Source organism: Pelobates fuscus, chromosome 13 (genome assembly GCF_036172605.1).
Source record: "Pelobates fuscus isolate aPelFus1 chromosome 13, aPelFus1.pri, whole genome shotgun sequence".
NCBI classification, from domain to species: Eukaryota; Metazoa; Chordata; class Amphibia; order Anura; family Pelobatidae; genus Pelobates; species Pelobates fuscus.
Genome location: NC_086329.1, coordinates 26,835,216 through 26,853,720, shown reverse-complemented (window position 1 = coordinate 26,853,720; position 18,505 = coordinate 26,835,216). Strand labels below are relative to the sequence as shown.

Genomic DNA, 18,505 nt, shown 5'->3' with positions numbered 1-18,505 from the left:
CAGCTGGGAGAAGTGTCGAAGGGATAGGGAACACACGATTGAAACTCACAAATATCTCAAGAGATTTAACAAAGTACGAATGACATGTTCTGCTGAAAGAGGCAAGGCTACGACAAGACCACAGACAATGGAGGGATAGACATTTTGGAAATATAATCAAACGCCTTTTTTTGTTGTAAAAAGTATAGTAGATACCCGGAATAGCCAAACAGCAGCGATATCAGAGATGCATATATTGCATGAGTTCAAGAAAATACACACTGTTGCCCTGAACAACCCGGTAACAGGCATTTTAGAAAACAGAGAAATATAAATATATAACGTACAAAAATGGATTACCTTATTAATAACGAAAAAGTTAAAGAAAATAACATGACAGAAAATGTCATGACATCGAATGGACTGTGGCAAAGGTTTTTTTTTTTTTCTTTCTCTATTAAATGAGGGAAATGAATCTCCTGTAACCAGCTATTTAATATATCCAAGCGAATATCTAATTAATGCAATACTATACTCATAATAAAAGGGCAAGCCCTGGTATATAGCCAAGATTCATCAAATAAAATACTTATGAGCGCACACCTCCATTTGCTCAACCACTGACAGTTGCCCATAAACTATCAGCGTTTCAAGAAATCACCATTGCATTTAATTAGTATGCGGCTAAAACGCAAAGGAAAATGCTAAGTAATGCAGGCAGAACCCCGAGGAATTAAAGGCGACACAGAGCCGTCCCTCGGCTCTGATATTAAAGTTCACTGCATTGAAGGTGGGAATTCAAGTCACAGATAGGTGCATGTCTGCTTATCTTAACTGGGCTGTGAGGCCGGGGCATGCATGGGACCATTTCTCAGCATAAACCTGCAGGCACACATATCAATGGGAGAAAAGCAGAGCTGGCTCGGCATACAAGCAGCTGCTAATGATTGCAGTTTAGAGATCACATCTAATTTCAGTAGCCATTAGTTGAATCACTGCCACTTGGCGTTCACGCTACCTTATCTCTTGGCAGACAGCTCCCAGCGCACCTGGATCCTGGCTATGTTACACTTCACAGAGATGCTTTTAAAACTCTTTAATTTGCTTTCCCCCAGAATGTCGCGTGTGTACGCGAATGTGAGAGCTTGGGTAATGAAAAAGGAGCAGTGTTAATGGAAGCTGCAAAAAGGCAGTATTTAAGCTTATTTGATGATCCAGACTCTGCTGATTAATATATATACAATTCCGTTACAGAGCACAAAACAGAAGATTGGAACAGACAGATTATACATTGCATAGTATTTACATCTCAAGTAGGCTCCAGGATTTACCATATTCTATATATTCACAAAAATATAAAAACCTGAACAGACTGGGAAGAACACATTTTCCTTGGGTACACATAATCTGAAGAGTACAAAGTAAAGCTCTGGTTCTCATTAGATTCTGGGTAAATAGAGTCTAAATCCATGCACTTGTCTGGTTTAATGATTCATTATCCCTAGTAGTTTAAGATCCAATTCATAAGATCCGGGGAGACACCAAAGTTGGCACTAGATCCGAGTCAAATAAGTTCCATTTATTAGAGAGTTAACAATGCAGAGCATCGTTTTATCAACACCGCAATGAGCTGCATCAATGGGAGAATTGCAACAATTGGTAAAAAACCCATTAAATAAATTCTGTAAATCATGTAAACCCAGAGACCATGATTTTTTTTTTTTTATCAGGTGACTCTTCACACATTATTTAGGAAACTCCTGTACCCAAGATGCTGTTCTGTAACCTCCACCATTTTTGCCTGTCTCAGAGTGATGGTAGTGACGGTCTAGCTAGTGTCTGCAGCAGGTAAGGTCTACATTGTTGTACTCCTGGCTCTAAGGATAAGGGTGCAAATCTATATGGGTTCATTCCTTTTATGGATTTAGCGCCATTACATAATCGCTAGAATAACGATTTTAAAAGTGCTTGATGGCAACCAAGTTTAATAGTGAATAACTGGTCAGTATAAGGGCTCAATATCTATAATTAGCAACAAATCACCAACTAGGGGTTCTCTCCACCTTTGTGAAGTGGATAGTAAAGATAACAGACAGGAGGTGATCAGCACTTAAGATTATATATAGATATGATACAGATTATATTCTTAGTATAGGAATCTATCAGTACAAAGCAAGAAACAGATTATGGTGCAGTACAGTAGATGTTTGTGAAGGGAGTACAAATGGGCAAAAGTGCACACTCACGTTTTTTAGAGCTGTCTCAGCTCTATTATGAAGGCCTGGATGGAATGATCCCCAACTATGGATATAAGTGGAGGGTCTTTGGAGCTTGTTTTCAGGATAGAGTAGGTATATGTGAAAACACTTTAGGTGGAACAAACCTCACCTAGGGATATCCCTAGGTGGGGATTGTTCCGCTCTGGGTGACATAAGTAGGATATTTTCCTCCATCAATACCAATTGTTTGTATATACTATACCATTGGATTTCCTATTGTGCTTTTTTCACATATACCTACTCCATCCTGAAAACAAGCTCCAGAGACCCTCCACTTATATCCATAGTCGGGGATTATTCCATCCAGGCATTCATAATAGAGAGGAGACAGCTCTAAAAAGTGTGAGTGTGAACTTTTGCCCATTTGTACTCCCTTCACAAGCATCTACTGTACTGCACCATAATCGGTTTCTTGCTTTGTCCTTATAGATTCATATACTAAGAATATCATCTGTATCGTATGTATATATAATCTTAAGCGCTGATCACCTCCTGTCTGTTTAATAGTGAATCCATGGGAACAGAAGCATAAGGCTGGCTAAAGTGTATCTACAAAGAGATAAAGGAGATATCAAGAACCCACACATATCATCAGTGATCTAACGTTTCCCATGATGAGCAAAGAGTATTCCTGACCTGTTTATTGCATATATTCTCTGATTCCCATTCTCTCTCTTCAGCAAATCGGAATTGAGTGAAGGAGTCTCCTAAAGCAAGAGGGAAAAAAAGCGACATGATTAGAAGAAAGGTTATTTATCAGGTGCTAGGCTGCATTGAATGCTTCAATAGACCGCTAGCAAGTGTATCTGGTTTCCGAAAAAATTATGCATGTGCTGTGAGTAGCAAATACCATAAACAAAGTATCCGGCTAGAAGAGACAAACATTTATTTAGTAAAGTAAGAATTGCCGTGAATTCAACATGAATTTCAGATTTAAGGCCAAAGTAGTCGAATTTAAAAAAAAAACTGTCCCAGTCAGCTATGCTTCCAGTTTGTCTATTTTGGTCTAAAAAAAAAAATTAAATCCACTTTGAATTACCAACAATTCTCAATGTAATAAAGATCCCTGAAAACATAATGCAAAAAATTACAATATATATATGTCAAATAAATCATACTGTAAATACATTATTTTGCCCTGCTGTGTTGCAGTATATAGCTTTATTTGGGCTTTTCATGATGTTCCTCATGGTGGAGTGTCCCACGCATTGCACAGGTTTTAGGAGGAAGTTGACAATTGTGACATATTATTATATATTATTATTACTGACACATTCTGCAGATCGGTATAACATGTAAATGAAAAGTAATAGTAAATCATATCAATATCAACATGGGCAGGATGTAACTAGAGCCCTGCTCAAGAACTCACCTGAATCTCTGCTTTAACATGCACATTTAACAATAATATTCACTTGTACAGCTATATACAACCAGATACAGATATTGTTCTCCCCAGTTGCTCACACAGCTGGGAGTTTCAGCCAATAACAAAGGCCGTAGCATATTTCCATTTCTTTCACTTAATCAAAGTGTCAATTCGAAAATCGAATAAATATAATATATCTGTATTTCCTACACATCACAAATCATTCTAAAAACTGGCAGTTGCAGTATTCGTACCCATTCTGACAGGCGTCCAGATACACGTTGTCTGGCTCACGCGTATACTGATAATCTTTATTAAGATATTCAATCAAGTATTGCTGGGAGCCTCTCTGACAGAAAAATACATCTAAACAATATGTCAAATGGTGTGTCTGCCAAGATGCATGAGTGATGTCTCTCACATTTCCCAGGACCAGAGATGAGAAAGAATGGGGGGAGTGGAATTAGAGGGTATATATACAACTACTATCAGAAGGATAATCACCTTTAAAAAATCAGCATCCCTGAACATTTCTATCCTGTGTATGATCATATCATTTATGTACGAGAGGATACAATGAGGCCATTGAGACATCTAGAGACATCAAAATAAACTAGAATGTTGCCCTAAGACGGCATTACGTTCCTCTTACACACGTTTCACTGGGTAATGTATGTTTTATATTACATGATCATTTTAGCTTAGGGCTACGGTTAATGTGCTCGCGTAGTGTAGGGGTTAATGGTTAGCGTTAAGATGAGAGCCTTCCAAACTGATCACTGCATTGTTACACGTTCACCACGGGAAATAACTGCACGGGTGACGTCACCGTTCATGCATTACGGGGATAGAAAACATGATACGCCCATTGAAATAAACATAGATACAATACAAATCGACGCAGAACATAGACACACTTATGTAAGTTTGTAAATTAACGCAGGAGTGCTCAGCAAGCTTTGCTATAAAGAATACAGTCAACGCATTTGTGGAGCAGCTGGTACACGTGTCATGTAGTGCTGCTGCTATTTGCTTGTTGTCTGTGTGTGTGTACACATATATAAACACACACACACACACACGCACACGTCCAGTCCATGACATCCATTGTATGCAAATAAATGTAATCTCAGGATTATTTACATATAAAGTTAGGACAAGATTATAAAACACGAACGCAGATGTAGCCACCACACATAAATCACAGTTTTTTTATTTGATGGAAAAGCAAATTCTGCTAGTACCCCGAATATACGCTCTCGCAGCCTGTACGCACTATAACTAAACATTGCTGAGGACATTTATCTTTACTACAGAATAGATTGCAAGCTTTCCAAAACATACCTCCCATGCCCTGTGTATTAATAGCCTTTTCATTAATGGCAACATGTTTGTGCAGCTGTAACGTCTATCATTTCGCAGGCAAATTGGACTTTGATTTATTTACAGGAGATAAAAGTTCATCTATTAAAACATAGCCGCTTCCTATAATTCCTTTTACTGCTCTGTGTAAGCCCTTCTGGCTGATGTACTGTTGTATGTAATCTCTCGCTACACCTCCCATGAATTTAAACCACCACTGCTCATAAACCCCTAATCTCCATAGAGCTTCTCCCTACTGCAGGGATTACTGCAAAGAGGTCCACCAGCAGAAGACTTTTAAGGAAAAAGAGAACAGAGGAAGAGTGGACAAATCATAAGAGATAGCAGAGAGGATGGGTTACGCTCAATGGAGCAATAAACCCAGTTTTCCACCACCATAGGATCAGTGCAGAGCAAATCATGACGTTGTTTTAGTCTTCTGTAATTTTTTTATTTAGGCCAGTGTTTCTAACAAAAATGGTGACATAGAAGAAAGTAGCTATAACAAGTTTAGAAATAACGTGGACCCTATTATGAGCTGAGAAGGAACGCGATCCCTATGACAGGCCGAGTAGGAACGTGGTTCCTACGATAAACTGATAAGGAACACAGTCCCTCCTATGACAAACTGAGAAGGAACGTGCTTTCGATGATGAGCTCAGAATTAACGTGGTCCCTATGATGGCCAGGAGGATAGCAGGTTAACGCATTTCACAATCGATTGCTCCTTTGTTACTGTGAGCTTGTATCCAATGCTGCATTGCTTTGTTTTTCACTAAGGTGAGCTAAATGGTTTAAATGCAAACCATCTTTATTCCATTTTGAAGAGCAGACCAGAGCAGCAGAGAACATTTATAACTTTTGTTCATAAACGTAGACTTAATCAGTTATTTACTGAGCTACCGCTACTGATTGTATTATAGTTTCCAAACACAGACAGCAATATGTAATTGCAATTTCTCTGTTAACACTAAACTTAATATGTTGCTTGTTACCAATTAGCTCTCTTTAAGAACAGATTAAAATGACAGGTGATATTCACCAACTCGTCTTCCTATGTTGTACGGTACCATATTAGAGAAATGCAAATTGATTTATGCCCTTTTGTCGTCTTTATAGTGAATAATGGCCAGACTATATTATAACCATTTTATTAAAATACCTATGTTTGTGCAGCTGGGATATCAATCTGCATTAGATTGGAAGTTTGGACTTTGCTTTATTTACAGGAGATAAAAAGATACCACGAATTGCTATTTTATTTTTAGAAAATGAGAGCAGGTCTTGGGAAATGGAAAAGTGTATTGGTCAGAACGCAGCAGGGATTAAAATCAAAGTTTCTAAGTGAGAAAAAAAATATCTTGAACCTTTAGAAATATATCAAAAGATTCTCACTGATGTGCCATTGTACCTGTGTGTGTTTTTTAAGATTCATAGCCCAGTGCTTACCCCTCAGGCCTGTCACCATCTGTAGCATGGTCTCGCAGACTAAAGTAGAGAATATTCTTTACCCTCTATCGGGTACTACAGGGAGCTGCTCGCTGGACGGGTGGGGACTGAGCAGCGACCTGTCAGACAAGAGGAGTCAGTCCGCGAGGCAATGATACAGACAGGGAGAGATAGAGATACAAAAGGAAGTATGGGGGAGCACAAGACACTGGAGATTGAAAGACACAAAGGGGGGGAGAAAGAAACACAGAGGGTTAAGAGACACAAAGGGGTAAAGAAACAAAGATGGTCTATGTGAGGCAAAAGGAGGGTAAAAGACACAAAGCGGGGGAAAGGGGCATAAGATAAACTAAGATACATTAAATGGGGTAAGATATACTAAAAAGGTAAGACATTCAAAAGGGGAGGGTTTTACAGACCACAAAAGGGAAAAAGGGACACAAGTGGGAATAAGAAAGAATAACAAAATGGGGATACAATCCTCAAAAGGTGGTTAAAAAAAATAATGGAGTAAGATACACACAAAGGACAAAAGGTTGGGAGAGGTGGGGTTAAGAAACACTCAGGCAAATATATGCCAGTTCCACATTAAGTCCTGACTAAGCTAAACTAAAATATATATCTCCTAATGTTTAAGTTAAACATCTCTAGAACAATTACACTGAAAGAAAAAGCAAAAAAAAAAACACAAAATAAAGGTAGTTTTTATAAATGTCATGACAGATGATAAAATCATCACAAATTCTACACTGTTCTTAACAGTAACTACACATTTTACTCTGGATTCAATTTAAAAACACACACTTGAAAAGGAAAGTAAGCTGCAACGTTAGAGCAATACTCTAATGCTGAAAATTAAATATACAGATTACTGGGCCCACGTTGAAGAAAAGAAAAAGAAAAAGTGGCATATTTTTGACGCGCCACATATTTTAACTAGCAATTTAGAAGAAAAAATAAAACCAGTTGAATGTCTTTAGTTCTGCCCTTTAAGGTCTCTTGTACACCCTTTGTGTCTCTTGCACCCTCTCCCCTTTCTTCTCACCCACTCGTGTCTATTGCCTCCTGTCATAGTGTGGCCTTAATGACCGCAGTAGAGGGCTACGGTAGAGGATCTTTTTTATTTTATTTTAAAAGAAGCGTTTTGCTGCTCCCAAGCAGACGGGTAGAGCATAAAAGAAGCTTCTGTAACGCAGTCCTTAAAGTGACACTATAGTCACCAGCACAACTAAAGCGTTGTTTAAGTATATGTTCTGGAGAGTATAATCATTCCCTTCAGGGTTTTTGCTGTAAACACAGTATTTCAGAAACCATGCAGTGTTTACATTAAAGCCTAGGGACACCTCCACTGGCCACTCCTTAGATGGCTGCTAGAGGTGCTTCCTGGGACAGTGCTGCACAGTGTGAATAACATACAGTGTCACCTCACTCTGCATGCAGACACTGAACTGTCCTCATAGAGATGCATTGATTCAATGCTTCTCTATGAGGAGATGCTGATCGGCCAGGGCTGTGTTTGGCTTGCGCTGACTCTGCCCCTGATCTGCCTCCTTGACAATCTGAGCCAATCACAATGCTTTCCCTAACCTTGGATGATGTCAGCTAAGGAGTCAGATCAGGGACAGAGCCAGCAGCAACAGACTTAAATAAAGGTAAGATTTTACTATACTTAGGAGAGAGGGAAGGGGAGGGCAGGGGGGCTAGATGGTGTTTTTAACACTATTAGGTCAGGAATACATGTTTGTGTTCCTGGCCTTATAGTGCTCTTTAAAGCTACACTAAACTGTGTCCTATATTCCAGAAAATAAGGTAGTTTTAAAAAACAAATCATGAAACTCACCTGTGATACAGTGACAGGACATTCCCCTCTCTGCAGCCTGATTTTCCATGGTGATCTGTGCTGATGATCCAGGGTCCAATCAGATGCTGATGAGGCATCACTAAGTTTTGTTGAATATGAAGGCCTCCGAAAATCAAAGGTCTTAAGAAGAAAGGGCCTCTACTGGATGTCTAACACTAAAAACATGTTTTCGGACGAATGTAAACAGTGCTGCTTTTCAACATTTATGCACGAATGCCACTACATTAAGATGGCTTGGTGTTTAGAATGTCACTTTAAATTTCAATGGACCTATTCAATGGCAGCTGATCATCAGCATAAAAAAAATAAAATTATACAGCAGAACACTGGGGTGTCACACAACAGATGGGTCTCTAACAGCCGGGGAAAAGTTGAGAATTATAGGAGTTTTAGTTCAAGACATATTTAACAACCCTATCATAAGTGGTTTTACCATCCAATCCTTTCTACACCTATCACTATTATCCATCTGCTGCAAAGGGTGACACAGCTGTCACAAACAGATGTGATGCACCAGCACCTTGTAAAGGAGTGCAAATATGCTAATTAATATTATACACACACACACATACACACACTGTGTAACAATGTAACCACACACACAGACCATCATTGGAATTTAAACCAACTAAAATCCTACTAACAGGAATTCATCTAAAAATACTAACCCAACTGCGAATGTGCACTTTCATGGCGATCCACTAAACTCCAGATTATACGGAATAAAATCTGAAAGGCTAAAGTGAGGCAACAATTGATGATTTTGAAAAATCTCCAACTCGGCTATAGTCAATTATTGCCTCTTTTTGAGCATCCATTTTTCAATTCGGATTTTAATTGGCAACAATTCAGAGTTTAGTGAATAATCCTGTTGAAGGGACATTGTAGGCACTATAACTATATCATCTTAATGAATTGGTTATAGTGCCTGGAGTCTCCTGGCACTCTCTCTCCACACAGATTGTTGCTGCAAGGCAGTGAGTACGAACTCGACAACAAATGACAAAAGGTGGCAATAGTAAGTAGAGCTTGACCAACGCTCCACTTTTTGTCAACCTGCAGGTTATACATGGGGAGAAGTAGCCCATACTTTTCATTATAAATGACTTCGCAAAATATTCATCATTTAAAAAAAATTAAAATAAAAAAAAAACATAGAGGGGGGTATACTATTAAAGAAAAAAGTAACAGAGCGAGGACAGTTGCTCCCTTGACATGTGAGTGTAACATATGTCAATAAGCATAAAAGTCATTAATGCAAATTTTCTTGTCTTGGATTAACTTATTTGAGCTGTGAAACTACTTGGCAAATGCCACCAATGTCAACAGTAACTTTGAACTGAGTACATGTTTAATGCATCTACATGATAAAAGGAAGCATTTTCTGCCCAATTAGTTATTTATCCTGTGCATGTCAGACACATGGTTCACCATGGCGATATTTTGACGTTCATGTCCTTGTTTGACATGTGATATGTGATTTTCTTGTCTCTCGCATTATGCTCGAAAAGATATGGACATTATCTTGAAAAATTATTTGCATATATACATTCACTTACACTATGATTGAAGCAATGTATAGCAATACAATTAAAAACAGCTGGGTGTACGTCAGCTGAGAGTATCAGTCGAGAGGAAAGGTAAGATAATGACACCACTTAACTACACACAGTGTAGAAGATATTTTAGTCTAAACTTTATTTTTCGTCGATTTAGATTTTACAATTCTGGATTTGATTTTTGCATATTTATATCACCACAAAGTTAATGAAAAGGAAATAGATCTAATCCATGCGTTATGAATACATTATTCAAAGTCTCTGGGATATTCTCACATTATACACTGATCAACCACACATTTTACACTATCTGCTTACACAACATCATGCAGGTTCCCCTCACAAAACAGCTCTGATACATAAAGTCAAGGACTCCACAGGATCTCTGAATGTGTCCTGTGGTATCTAACACCAAGACATTAGCAGCAGATCATTTAAAAATAAACTAAGTTGTTTTCCTGGCACTATAACTTCCTATAGTGACCCCCTCCATCGCGCCTCCTGCCCCATGATGCAGAAGGGGTTTAAAACCTCTTCTGTAGCTTACCTGATATCAGTGCTGCCTCTGCTGATGTCGGCGGGGGAGGCCTATTGCGCATGCATGGTGATGTATTCGGCTTTCCTATGCGGTTTTACAGGACACTGGATGTCCTCATGACCAAAAGTCACCTAACAACTAAGAAGTCCCTCTAGTAGGAACATAGTAATATTCTACACAGCCACTAGAGGTGGCGTTAATCCTCAAAAGTCATTATTGCAGTTTATTAGAAACTAGTGGTTGAAGTGGTCTAAGTGCCGATTTCCACTACCTGGTTATCCGAGAGCGCTTTCTTTATATTTGTCTTCTGGTTTTTGGCTCGTTCCTGATTATCTCTATTTATGGTATCCTTGACCCTCTGGCTTTGTCTTTTCGTTTTTGCTTTTGTCTGTATTCCTAACCTCGGCTAGTTACGGACTATTCTAATACGTTAAATCTGGCCATTCTAAGGCCTGGTAATACGTTAGTTTATATTTGTGTTAATTCTGTGTTTTACTAATAGTCCTGACAACAACCAACTATAAAAAAAAATCTGATGCATTTCTTAAAAAAGTTCTATCTCTGGCCTTTGAGAGATGAATGGGTTCACTGGGCTACCTATGCAGATATAAAAAAAAAAATATCACAAGTTCTATACTGTTAGAAACCAACATAAAACATTAATGGTATTTTAAGGTAACATGAGAGGGCGATCGTTTGGACGCCTGCTGCTGGTGGGATTCAGTCACACAGAAATACTTTCTAAAGACAAGGAGCCAGCAAAAAAAGATATTGGGACGGAAATCAGACGAACGGGTTCTGTGGAAAGCCAAACATGTAATTATCTGTCCAGCATTCATTCAATGTACAGCTGCTGTTTGTAGTGCTCATTTTACCCTATCTTTCTTAAACAGTTTCCCCTGCAGAATTCAAAAGCCACCAGATGAAAGGATCAAGTAAAATTTTACATTCTCTGTGATGCACTTTGGTCAATGTAACCAGGAGGGAAGATAAAATAATGTGTGTACGTGAGACGTCCTGGAGCTCGGGAATTTATCGGGGAAAAAAAAAAAATCAAGCGTTGAAGAGTCAGCGCGTCACATAGTGAAATGCTGGAGTTATTTTATATAGAAGAATATTGCAATGAGAAGTTTGCACAGCAGAGCACCACCATCTTCCCAGATACAATTTGAGCTTTCAGGATCTTAACAGCAGATTAGATATCTAATAAAATATCTAAAATCCACAAGTATTGTGTGAAAAACATCACGTTTTCACCTAAACTAAGACAGTCGTTTATCAAAACATACCAGTAGAATTCATGCACATAAACAATCCCAACAATTTCTGTTCTAGCAGAAAATACTCTCAAACGGAATCTAGAGATTCCCTTATTTCTTCTCTAGGTGATGGAGATGTATGCTTCGAGGCAAAAGACAAATAACTCCCAGGAAGCAGACTGGGCTGGACCTTCTAGGAGCAGCCTCGAAATAAATGTTGCTTGGCATTATCCATAAGTGAACAGAGCATGCATAATTTCTGGCAGAGATGGATACCAAATATAAAAATGGGAAAACCTAGCTAGCTAAATCAGGTTAACTGGAAGAAGTTTTTGAAGTGCATCAAAGAAAGTATCATTTTTTGGGTAGAGATGGACTGGAGACAGAAGAGGGGATGAATCAAACTAAACAATCTAGTTAGCATGTTAATGAAAGGCACATGTCATTACAAATATGATTTCATGTAACACTGCATCTACAGATCGTGTTAGCCAAACAATGTAATTTTTGGGGTGGCCACAGGCCACATGTCTGCAACTGTAGGACTTTGTGCACATCAAATTTAAAATCCAAGTTTACAACTAGATAATATTACCATAAAGGCTTGGTTAACACAAAATTGATGCCAAACCCAGTAATAGTGGTAGAACGCGTTTGAACGATACGCACACATCACAAATGGCCGCAATCAGGGTTGGCAGTCTGTGTGTGGTCTACACAATGACGAGACATGTATCCAGCACTTCAGGGAGCTCAGCAGCACCAGTGCTTGCTGCTATGAAAAACCAATATTCTCATTTGTTAAACCTTATTATGAAATGCAGCCTGCCAGTTTCCATCATACATTAACCTTTTTTTAATTAAAATTAAGATGAGGATTGTGAGGATAAGGCTAAAGGTCCACTTAGCAAGACCTTTCGGTTGTACTAATCTTTCAGAGATATTTAATGATCAGCTGAGGAAATCAGTGCACACTATTTAGGTCTATGCTCAACGCTTTAGACAACCGCTGACAGGGGATAGAAAAGCATGACATTTCCTTGCACAAAAGCCTGTGTCCCTATTATTATTATTCTTGCCTATTAATATTAACCCCTCCGGTGCAGAGGCTCTGCCTGCTGTAAACACATTGCTCAGTGTTCTTACTTCGCGCTCTGACGTACAGAAGGGGTTAATGGGTGGGATGATTATTTCTCAAGGTTGAAAGTAGCAGCTCACCCTGAGGTGCCCTTAAAATAACTACAGATAAGGTGCGTCACTGGGCCTTTGTCTCTATTGTGTCGGAAGAATTGCATTTGCATTTCGTTGTTTTGTTTGTATTTTTTTTTTGTTTTTTTCCCCAAAACTGTGAGGTGGCTTGTGCTCAAATGCTTGCTGTCAAAACAACATATCCTTATCATGAATGGTTCGGCTCGTGAAATATTCTTAGTTGCAGTCAGGGACATTGTTTGTGTTGGTTAATTCACGTCTCATCATCATGCGGTTTGCGATCCCACTGAGACTCAGCCTTGTATATTCCGCTTGGCCCCCAGCCATATCATCAGCACTATTATCTTATTGTATTTGGTAACTCTCCCAAACACTCTTACTTCTTCACTGGAAAATCCCTTGTATGTTCACCTATCTGCCCACCACTCTTTGCGCATGCCCTCCACCATGCACTGTGCATCTTACCTACCACCCCGGCATGTCTCTAAGTTGTGCCCCCACAAAATCAGGATGAATCCCTTGGCACTTTCCCATGTTTCTGTGTCTCGTCCCAAGACTGGCATTTCTCTTCAACAAACCCCAAAAATGGTCAAACTCTTCTAAGCTCTTCTCTATGGTGTCTACACCTGGCCACACTGCTTCTGTGTAGCTCGCCTCTACCATATCACACTCCTAGAAGCTTTTCTGATTCCTTGTACCTTGTCCCATTCTGAGTAGCTCTGCTGCTCCCCACATTTTTGCACACTCTTTATACCCCAAAATAACAGACAAGTGAAAGAAGGGACCGCATGTGTATTTTGATTCCTTATACAACCTATACAATTCTGCTGGCACAATGTGTACATGTTTCTGCTCTATCATTTAGACAAACGTTAAATAACAGAAGGGCAAGTAAAGTACAGAAAATAAGTCATTAGTAGCAGAAGACACACTTGTTCACTGAGATCAAGTAAGATTGTGCAACTATTTTAACCTGGACACAGCATGCACCCCACCATCTGCAGGAATGTAAATTGTGCCTTTTGTAATTGCTAATTATACCGGTCATCCTGGCAAATAAAATGATCACCTCGATTCATTATGCCTTTCTACACTGAAAGAGGCTAAATGCCCAGTCTCATACAATGCTTATGGCTCAATCCTACAATGCAATATGCACATCTCACTAATGGTACAGATAATAGAAATATGTTCGCTGCACACAGGTGTAAGTCCGAAACATAAATACTAAATATAATTATAGCTATGGAAGACTCACTGGCACTTTAAATGGGACACATGGCATCTGTCAGAATCCATCTGATGATTGGATATTGCAATTATGCAGGTTGAACCCACATACTGACAAAACAGATATTATTATTATTAAAATTAATAAACTAAAATGTATACCTTATAAACCATCAGGTATATTCAGGCGGATGGAGAAGGATGCATGGAATATGTTTTTAATCCAAGCGTTCCATTGTAATTTCATAGCTCTAATGGCTTCTAACGCAGGATATCCCTAGGTATGCGGCCTCTGAAATAGAGGTTTTCAAGTGATTGATGTGTAACTATGCCAGATATGATGTGTGGGATTCTGCTTTGTCCTTTTCATCTCCAACAGTTAATGGACAGTTTGACTAATATGTAATCCAGCAGCCTGTAACTAAAGGGATTGGGTGATCTGTCTTTGCAGGAATGGGTAGATACACTTGTAGACTTAAAATGTGTGCATGCTGCACTTCGTTTACCTGGATTTAATAAGAAGGCATTAGAAAAGTGCACACGGTGTAACCCACAAGCCATCTGCTAAACAAACAGTGTAATACAGATCTTCAGCACCTTGGAGAGGGCCACAGCAGCAAAGTAATTAAAGCCAGTTCCTAATCTTCAAACAGCAACTATGCAAAATGAATCTCTGGGATTTCTCCATCCTCACAGCTGGATCCATCCATAGTAGGATCTTTTCAGAAGCAAAAAAAAAAAGGACGGCAAGAACTTGTCAGGGAACATCCAGAGCTCTGTGTGATACAAAAGTATCAAGCATGGAACGTAACTCTCTTTCTTGCAAAACCTACTCGAAAAGAGAGAATTGTTCTGAGCAACCTACTGCCAAAGGGAGCTGAAAGGCTCACACGGCAGGCAGGGGCTAAAGGAACATACACAATTTACTCTTTAACCCCTTGAAGTATATGATGTTCGCACTATAGTGATAAAATAATGTGTTGAAGACCTTGTTTGGTCCTCAAAGAGTTTCCTGAACCACAAGCATTATCTTGGGTATGGAGCTACTGCTCCGTAGACATCCATAGAAATGACAGCCAAGTGTCCGTGACATAAGATGATAATAGGACATCCCGAGGTCACCCAGAGGAGGCAGCCTTTCTTCGTTCTTGCCATGAAAGAGCAGGCAAGCCTTATTGATTGTGCATGACATTTAATAATGACATTGCTTCTTTGCAGTGACCAGACAGAGGAGACAATCAGTGTTGTATTATCTATATAATTCACAGTTGCCCCACTGCACAAACTCTCTGTCTCTTCCAAACAAAAGAAGAAATGGTAAAAAAATAAAAATAAAAAAATAAAAATAACCATGTATAAGGCAGCAAAGCAGAGCTGCTTTATGAGTTAGGTGCATCTCTCTCCTAATTAACATTCTAAAGAATTACACAGGGGACGGGGCCTGATTCCCATGTTGATTTTCAAAACAGGCACAATACAGTTTGCAGCCTATATCTTGGACATTTCTATGCCTTGCCAACCGTACAGATTTCCATTTCACTGTCCTATATACAATGCCTTAATCACCTCTGCCGTGTCTCCATCAGCAGAAACGCATTCATTAATATTCTTTGTTTGAAAGACCAGTTCAACAAAATAAACCTAATTAGTGCTCATCCTTGTCTGTGACTTACTAGAATGCCAAGAATGACATAATTAACAGCACATATCATTAATTAGCGGTCCTTCTCTAACGATTACTGTCCAGCAATGTATTTGTAGCTGACCTGACCCTGGCCGTGTTACAGCTCGGAATTATGTAGTGTGGCTAATTTGACCTTGCAGTGATAGTTAGCACCAGGGACAAGTTGCATGTCTGATCCTGGGGGTTCTAAAGATTTCTAATTCTCGGCTCCTCAAAGTGCAATACTGGGAACCTATAGCTGAACTGACTCTGGCTATGATGCTGGGCTTTTGTGGATAGACTTGTAATACAAGGGCCTTGCAGCTGGGCTGATATATTTCAAGGTGTCCTACTACTCTTAGAAAAATATAGCAGAGAATGTCCAGTTCATCTGTCAGAATAGAATATCTTAAGCACCTAGCTCACCTAATCCAGATATGTTACAGATATGTAAATGAAAACCAGTTTTACACCATGAGATAGTTTGTATTCCATTGTTCTATTAGCATAGCTAGTCTTTTCATTATATTGCTTGTCTAGATAATATCTTGAACTAATTATAAAGTGCATTACCAAACATATGAAGTTACATCACCTGGGCACTATCTTCCATCGATTTCTGCACAATCTAACCTGGCATGGATTTGCTATACAAGTAAATCACCAAACATGTTTTACCAAAAATAAGACTTTATCAATGTTGTAAAGGGACTTTACATATAGATAAAGCCTTATTTTTGGCTAAACTCGTTTGGAGATTTACTTGAATAGCACTGAATGACACTCGGCTGAATCCTGACACCTGAAGGGTCTCGGAAAATAGCATCTAGCAATGGTGAGTCAAGAAAATAGGAGGAACATCGAACAACCCAGGAGTCTGACATAGAGCCTCCCCACAAAAATGCGAGAATCCAACTGTTCATTACCTGTTTTTATAAGATTTTGCATAACACATTTTTACTAGTTTTAGAATATACTATTCTAGAAGCGATTTCTACCTGTCTTCCCTCCCTGCTATCTTTGCTTATCCATATTCTCACTGAGAATTGCAATAAACATTAAAAAATAAAGGGGAACTTAGCCATGGAGTGGACAATTTGAACTAGACATTTGTTTATTATATTTAAAGACAAACTAGGAATCGCTGTTTTTATTGTCTGTAATTCCTTGTCTATGGCTTGTCAGATAGGGTGGAAAACCTGACTGCCAGGATATTGAGCAGCACATTCTCCAAATGAGGAACGAGTTGATGAAACCCTGCTGTTATTGGGGGCAGGGTGGGGGTCTTGAAGTAGAATGATCTTGCTTGCACACTTTACATATATAAACTAAAGCTATACCTACTAAAGCAACATCTACATTAATATGAACTTGTCATCCACATGATTTGCAGAGGAAAGGTTGACTTTAAAGTTAAACTCACAAACCTGTAAACTACGAATGTGGAGAGCTTTGATATGTTTATACACACCAAATCTATCTATCCAAGTATATAAACAGGGCTTAAACACAGACAATTATTTGAGCTTCCCAAAATACGGAACAACAGGTAGGAAAGAGTAAAATAGAATTCAATAAAGAGAAAAAATGATAGGGTAGATACAAAGCTTCACAAAACTCATGCAAAGCATTGGAAATAGTCCTATAAATGGCCTACCTCAGAGCTACAAAGCTGGGGGTAACCCAGAAAAGATACACAAAAAAGGAGACCCTTGAAACAAGGGGATCCTGAAAAGCAGCTCTGGACACAGAAAAGGCACTTGAATGCCAGGTAACAGGAAAGGAAGAGAGAAGTAATGGGTGGGGGGAAAGGGAGAGAAAGTAACACTACACAGTCCCCCGAACCTCCTTAATGTACAGCTTCCTAAATATAGGAGCAATTAAATGCCCACCATAAGCAATGGGGAAAAAAGGAGGGTCCCAACTCTCATAATGCTGCCTAAGAAAATCTACTCGTGGATAACAACCACCAGGACCAAAGGCAGGCTGTCCTAGAAATCTGAATAACCTGGATAGCTCAAGAGATCACCACATACTAACTGCCTAAGTGCTACCTAAAAAGTGAAAATAAACATAAAAAGAAAAAGAAAAAGAAAGCGCTCGACGCGCGTTTCAGCGTGGATACACGCCGTCGTCAGGAGCAAGTCAGTGCTCCTGACCATACATTAAGGAGGTTCGGGGGACTGTGTAGTGTTACTTTCTCTCCCTTTCCCCCCACCCATTACTTCTCTCTTCCTTTCCTGTTACCTGGCATTCAAGTGCCTTTTCTGTGTCCAGAGCTGCTTTTCAGGATCCCCTTGTTTCAAGGGTCTCCTTTTTTGAGTAAAATAGAATTGTACGTCCCAAAAATGTTCTGTCCCTCCTGGTGGCTCACTAGAAATAAAACAATATTAACTTTTATAATCAAGATTTGCTCTGCTGCATTAAACTAGCTGTTTCCCCACTATGCAGCAACTCTCGGCAATAATCAATGCTACTATTCTGAAATAACTACACAGGAAACAGAGGTTTTGGCAGATTCCTAAATGGTTTAATAAAAAGAACCAAACATAAACAAAATGTTCCAGAGCAGAGATCTGTAGAGGGTGACGCTTAGCAATGCTGTCGTAACAGTCAGAGAGTCAAAGTTTGGCCAACCCTGATCTAGCCCTATGCCGAAGGTCCAGGGTAGGTACCAAGTGCTACTGGAATCAAAAAGAAAAAAAAGAGAACATTGTGCTTCAATGAGATCTCCAGTGACAAATCGTT

General features: G+C 39.2%; 1 protein-coding gene across 1 annotated transcript in view; it reads right to left on the bottom strand.

The window, feature by feature from the left end:
• The window catches only part of AVEN (apoptosis and caspase activation inhibitor), a 327,188-nt gene that overhangs the window by 32,733 nt on the left and 275,950 nt on the right, over window positions 1–18,505 (bottom strand). The window contains exon 3 of the mRNA XM_063439174.1: window positions 2,895–2,965. Coding sequence (XP_063295244.1) covers window positions 2,895–2,965 — 71 coding nt within the window. The remainder of the gene's footprint in view (window positions 1–2,894; window positions 2,966–18,505) is intronic.